Here is a 6,947-nt window from a genome sequence, read left to right on the forward strand (position 1 = left end):
GCAGAACTCAAAGTAGAAGCTTTTTTAACATACAAATCACGCTGGCCTATATAGTAAATACTCAATCTCGAGAATATTCCAGACCGAACATGATACAACTAAAATTAGATGAATAGAATGGACTAGAATAGTGACATTCTCTGTGACGTACATCAAAAGCGCCGACGCACTTAATCCGAGCGAACGCCACGAACCCACGACTCAAAACAACGTGTTAAACAACTTGTTTTGACAGGACTAGAAAGTTCACCTGCATTCTCGTTCAAATATAAATATTGTGTTTACAAAATATAATATCGGTACTTTCCCACAAAGTACAAATAAGTCAACTACATGCAACACACAAAACTGAACCAAAGTTCAGCAACGGCAGCGTTTCCTAACACATTGTCAGTGTGTAATGTTGTGTTGTGTCGTTGTCAGTGTGTAATGTTTTGTTGTGTCATTGTCGGTATGTAATGTGTAATGTCATTGTGTAATGTTATGTTGTGTCGTTGTCAGTGTGTAATGTTGTGTTGTTGTCAGTGTGTAATGTTGTGTTGTGTCATTGTGTAATGCCATTGTGTAATGTTGTGTTGTGTCATTGTCAGTGTGTTATGTTGTGTTGTGTCATTGTCAGTGTATAATGTTGTGTCATTGTCAGTGTGTAATGTTGTGTCATTGTCAGTGTGTAATACTGTGTTGTGTCGTTGTCAGTGTGTAATGTTGTGTTGTGTCATTGACAGTGTGTCATGTTGTGTTGTGTCATTGTATAATGTTGTGTCATTGTCAGTGTGCAATGTTGTGCTGTGTCAGTGTGTAATGTTGTGTTGTGTCATTGTCAGTGTGTCGTGTTGTGTTGTGTCAGTGTGTAATGCTGTGTTGTGTCATTGTCAGTGTGTAATGTTGTGCTGTGTCATTGTCAGTGTGTAATGTTGTGTTGTGTCATTGTCAGTGTGTAATGTTGTGTTGTGTCATGGTCAATGTGTAATGTTGTGTTGTGTCATGGTCAGTGTGTAATGTTGTGTTGTGTCATTGTCAGTGTGTAATGTTGTGCTGTGTCGTTGTCAGTGTGTAATGTTGTGTTGTGTCATTGTCAGTGTGTAATGTTGTGTTGTGTCATTGTCAGTGTGTAATGTTGTGTTGTGTCGTTGTCAGTGTGTTATGTTGTGTTGTGTCATTGTCAGTGTGTAATGTTGTGTTGTCTCGTTGTCAGTGTGTAATGTTGTGTTGTGTCATGTTGTGTTGTGTCATTGTCAGTGTGTCATGTCATGTTGTGTCATTTTCATTGTGTCATGTTGTGTTGTGTCAGTGTGTTGTGATGTGTCATGTTGTGTTGTGGTCAGTGTGTCATGTTGTGTTGTGTCGTTGTCAGTGGGTAATGTTGTGTTGTGTCATTGTCAGTGTGTAATGTTGTGCTGTTGTCAGTGTGTAATGTTGTGTTGTGTCATTGTCAGCGTGTAATCTTGTCTTGTGTCAATGTCAGTGTGTAATGTTGTGTTGTGTCATTGTGTAATGTTGTGTTGTGTCATTGTCATTGTGTAATGTTGTGTTGTGTCATTGTCAGTGTGTAATCTTGTCTTGTGTCAATGTCAGTGTGTAATGTTGTGTTGTGTCATTGTGTAATGTTGTGTTGTGTCATTGTCAGTGTGTAATGTTGTGTTGTGTCGTTGTCAGTGTGTAATGTTGTGTTGTGTCATGTTGTGTTGTGTCATTGTCAGTGTGTCATGTCGTGTTGTGTTGTTGTCAGTGTGTAATGTTGTGTTGTGTCATTGTCATTGTGTCATGTTGTGTTGTGTCAGTGTTGTGGTCAGTGTGTTGTGTTGTGTCATGTTGTGTTGTGGTCAGTGTTTAATGTTGTGTTGTGTCATGTTGTGTTGTGTCATTGTCAGTGTGTAATGTTGTGTTGTGTCATTGTCAGTGTGTAATCTTGTGTTGTGTCATTGTGTAATCTTGTGTTGTGTCGTTGTCAGTGTGTAATGTCATGTTGTGTCGTCAGTGTGTAATGTTGTGTTGTGTCATTGTTAGTGTGTAATGTTTATTGTGTCAGTGGGTAATGTTTATTGTGTCAGTGTGTAATGTTGTGTTGTGTCGTTGTCAGTGTGTAATGTTTATTGTGTCATTGCGTAATGTTGTGTTGTGTCGTTGTCAGTGTGTAATGTTGTGTTGTGTCATTGTTAGTGTGTAATGTTCTTTCTTTATTTATTCATTTGGTGTTTAACGTTGTTTTCAACCACGAAGGTTATATCGCGACGGGGAAAGGGGGGAGATGGGGTGTGTAATGTTGTGTTGTGTCATTGTGTAATGTTGTGTTGTGTCATTGTCAGTTTGTTGATATTGTTCTGTAGTACTGTAGAAACACAAGGTGCAGTGTTGTGGTTATCAATGATTGTTGATATTGTTCTGTAGTACTGTAGAAACACAAGGTGCAGTGTTGTGGTTATCAATGATTGTTGATATTGTTCTGTAGACTAGTACTGTAGAAACACGAGGTGCAGTGTTGTGGTTATCAATGATTGTTGATATTGTTCTGTAGTACTGTAGAAACACAAGGTGCAGTGTTGTGGTTATCAATGATTGTTGATATTGTTCTGTAGTACTGTATTAACACGAGGTGCAGTGTTGTGGTTATCAATGATTGTTGAGGAAGTTAGCAAGTTACAACAAATACTCTGAACAAAGACAGATTGAACAGAGAGGTGCAGTGTTGTGGTTATCAATGATTGTTGAGGAAGTTAGCAAGTTACAACAAATACTCTGAACAAAGACAGATTGAACAAAGACAGATTGAACAAAGACAGATTGAACAGAGAGGTGCAGTGTTGTGGTTATCAATGATTGTTGAGGAAGTTAGCAAGTTACAACAAATACTCTGAACAAAGACAGATTGAACAGAGAGGTGCAGTGTTGTGGTTATCAATGATTGTTGAGGAAGTTAGCAAGTTACAACAAATACTCTGAACAAAGACAGATTGAACAAAGACAGATTGAACAAAGACAGATTGAACAAAGACAGATTGAACAAAGACAGATTGAACAAAGACAGATTGAACAGAGACAGATTGAACAAAGACAGATTGAACAAAGACAGATTGAACAAAGACAGATTGAACAAAGACAGATTGAACAAAGACAGATTGAACAGAGACAGATTGAACAAAGACAGATTGAACAAAGACAGATTGAACAAAGACAGATTGAACAAAGACAGATTGAACAAAGACAGATTGAACAAAGACAGATTGAACAAAGACAGATTGAACAAAGACAGATTGAACAAAGACAGATTGAACAAAGACAGATTGAACAGAGAGGAACAGAAAGCAAGCAAAAACAAAACCAACAGAAGCAAAAAACATATCGTGCACTAAACGAGCATTGGATAAAAACATATCGTGCACTAAACGAGCATTGGATAAAAACATATGGTGCACTAAACGAGCATTGGATAAAAACATATCGTGCACTAAACGAGCATTGGATAAAAACATATCGTGCACTAAACGAGCATTGGATAAAAACATATCGTGCACTAAACGAGCATTGGATAAAAACATATCGTGCACTAAACGAGCATTGGATAAAAACATATCGTGCACTAAACGAGCATTGGATAAAAACATATCGTGCACTAAACGAGCATTGGATAAAAACATATCGTGCACTAAACGAGCATTGGATAAAAACATATCGTGCACTAAACGAGCATTGGATAAAAACATATCGTGCACTAAACGAGCATTGGATAAAAACATATCGTGCACTAAACGAGCATTGGATAAAAACATATCGTGCACTAAACGAGCATTGGATAAAAACATATCGTGCACTAAACGAGCATTGGATAAAAACATATCGTGCACTAAACGAGCATTGGATAAAAACATATCGTGCACTAAACGAGCATTGGATAAAAACATATCGTGCACTAAACGAGCATTGGATAAAGTATTACACTTACATTTAAACACTGAAATGGACACATACACTTACATTTAAACCGACTGAAATGGACCCAATCATGAAGCCTTATGAAGCTGCATGCAATGTACGAAGGACAACACTCAATTTATTCGTGCATGCATCATCACATGTATCACGTCTGAGCAAGGATTTTTTATTTCCATTCTTCTGTTACCATCTGTTGATGTGTGTGTGAATGTCGTGTAACCTTTGAATCGACACATGCTGGTTGCACATGTTTTCTGCAGAGTTAGACACATATATTTTGACAATAAATCATTTGAAGCTGTGTGATTGTGTTGCTTTTTTGTGATGTTGGATTATACACCGATTGTTTGTGATGCTGGATTATACACCGATTGTTTGTGATGCTGGATTATACACCGATTGTTTGTGATGCTGGATTATACACCGATTGTTTGTGATGCTGGATTATACACCGATTGTTTGTGATGCTGGATTATACACCGATTGTTTGTGATGCTGGATTATACACCGATTGTTTGTGATCTTAGGGTTAACCCTAACCCTAACCCTAAGGTAGAATTTCAATAGAATCGAGACGAGGGTCGTGGTGTCTGTGTGTGTGTGTGTGTGTGTGTGTGTGTGTGTGTGTGTGTGTGTGTGTGTGTGTGTGTGTGTGTGTGTGTGTGTGTGTGTGTGTGTGTGTGTGTGTGTGTAGAGCGATTCAGACTAAACTACTGGACCGATATTTATGAAATTTGACATGAGAGTTCCTGGGAATGATATCCCCGGACGTTTTTTTTTCGTTTTTTTTCGATAAATGTCTTTGTTGACGTCATATTCGGCTTTTTGTAAAGTCACACCCTGATTTTTAAATCAAATTGATTGAAATTTTGCCAAAGCAATCTTCGACGAAGGCCGGACTTTGTTATTACATTTCAGCTTGGTGGCTTAAAAAATAATTAATGAATTTGGTCATTAAAAATCAAAAACTTGTCATTAAATGTTTTTGTTTAAAACGATCCAAAAACAATTTCACCTTATTCTGCTTTAGGGTTAGGGTTAGGGTTGTTCTGTAGACTAGTACTGTAGAAACACAAGGTGTCTCGGTGTCGTCTGGTCATAATAATAATAATAATAATAATAATGATAATAAATGAGCATTTATATAGCGCAACATCACAACTTTACAATTATGCTCTTTGCGCTTGACACATTAAAAATTAAAACACAGTTATACAAGCATTTACATCTACATTCATAGTTAGTGCACTCTGTGTCTCTCAGTGTTGTCTTATCATTAGTGCACTCTGTGTCTCTCGGTGTCGTCTTATCATTAGTGCACTCTGTGTCTCTCGGTGTCGTCTTGTCATTAGTGCACTCTGTGTCTCTCTGTGTCGTCTTGTCATTAGTGCACTCTGTGTCTCTCTGTGTCGTCTTGTCATTAGTGCACTCTGTGTCTCTCTCAGTGTCGTCTTGTCATTAGTGCACTGTGTGTCTCTCAGTGTCGTCTTGTCATTAGTGCACTCTGTGTCTCTCGGTGTCGTCTTGTCATTAGTGCACTCTGTGTCTCTCTCAGTGTCTCTCGGTGTCGTCTTGTCATTAGTGCACTCTGTGTCTCTCTCAGTGTCTCTCGGTGTCGTCTTGTCATTAGTGCACTCTGTGTCTCTCTCAGTGTCTCTCGGTGTCGTCTTGTCATTAGTGCACTCTGTGTCTCTCAGTGTCGTCTTATCATTAGTGCACTCTGTGTCTCTCTGTGTCGTCTTATCATTAGTGCACTCTGTGTCTCTCTCAGTGTCTCTCTGTGTCGTCTTGTCATTAGTGCACTCTGCGTCTCTCTGGGTCGTCTTGTCATTAGTGCACTCTGTGTCTCTCTCAGTGTCTCTCTGTGTCGTCTTGTCATTAATGCACTCTGTGTCTCTCTGTGTCGTCTTGTCATTACTGCACTCTGTGTCTCTCCGTGTCGTCTTGTCATTGGTGCACTCTGTGTCTCTCTCAGTGTCTCTCTGTGTCGTCTTGTCATTAGTGCACTCTGTGTCTCTCTGTGTCGTCTTGTCATTAGTGCACTCTGTGTCTCTCTGTGTCGTCTTGTCATTAATGCACTCTGTGTCTCTCTGTGTCGTCTTGTCATTAGTGCACTCTGTGTCTCTCTCAGTGTCTCTCTGTGTCGTCTTGTCATTAGTGCACTCTGTGTCTCTCTGTGTCGTCTTGTCATTAGTGCACTCTGTGTCTCTCTCAGTGTCTCTCTGTGTCGTCTTGTCATTAGTGCACTCTGTGTCTCTCTCAGTGTCTCTCTGTGTCGTCTTGTCATTAGTACACTCAGTGTCTCTCTGTGTCGTCTTGTCATTAGTGCACTCTGTGTCTCTCTCAGTGTCTCTCTGTGTCGTCTTGTCATTAGTGCACTCTGCGTCTCTCTCAGTGTCTCTCTGTGTCGTCTTGTCATTAGTGCACTCTGTGTCTCTCTGTGTCGTCTTGTCATTAGTGCACTCTGTGTCTCTCTGTGTCGTCTTGTCATAAGTGCACTCTGTGTCTCTCGGTGTCGTCTTGTCATTAGTGCACTCTGTGTCTCTCTGTGTCGTCTTGTCATTAGTGCACTCTGCGTCTCTCTGTGTCGTCTTGTCATTAGTGCACTCTGTGTCTCTCGGTGTTGTCTTGTCATTAGTGCACTCTGTGTCTCTCTGTGTCGTCTTGTCATTAGTGCACTCTGCGTCTCTCGGTGTCGTCTTGTCATTAGTGCACTCTGTGTCTCTCGGTGTCGTCTTGTCATTAGTGCACTCTGCGTCTCTCTGTGTCGTCTTGTCATTAGTGCACTCTGTGTCTCTCGGTGTTGTCTTGTTATTAGTGCACTCTGCTTCTCTTGGTGTCGTCTTGTCATTAGTGCACTCTGTGTCTCTTGGTGTCGTCTTGTCATTAGTGCACTCTGCGTCTCTCGGTGTCGTCTTGTCATTAGTGCACTCTGTGTCTCTCTGTGTCGTCTTGTCATTATTGCACTCTGTGTGTCTCGGTGTCGTCTTGTCATTAGTGCACTCTGTGTCTCTCGG

General features: G+C 40.1%; 1 protein-coding gene across 1 annotated transcript in view; it reads right to left on the minus strand.

Moving 5' to 3' along the window:
- Positions 1–2,273: 2,273 nt before the first annotated feature.
- The window catches only part of LOC138974462 (putative surface protein SACOL0050), a 7,074-nt gene continuing 2,400 nt past the window's right edge, over positions 2,274–6,947 (minus strand). The window contains exons 2-3 of the mRNA XM_070347180.1: positions 5,849–6,947; positions 2,274–2,329 (exon numbers count right to left, since the gene is read on the minus strand). The exon at positions 5,849–6,947 is cut by the window's right edge and continues 1,097 nt beyond it. Of these exons, the coding sequence (XP_070203281.1) occupies positions 2,274–2,329; positions 5,849–6,947 (1,155 nt within the window). The remainder of the gene's footprint in view (positions 2,330–5,848) is intronic.

The sequence above is a fragment of the Littorina saxatilis genome, linkage group LG8, assembly GCF_037325665.1.
Source record: "Littorina saxatilis isolate snail1 linkage group LG8, US_GU_Lsax_2.0, whole genome shotgun sequence".
NCBI lineage: Eukaryota > Metazoa > Mollusca > Gastropoda > Littorinimorpha > Littorinidae > Littorina > Littorina saxatilis.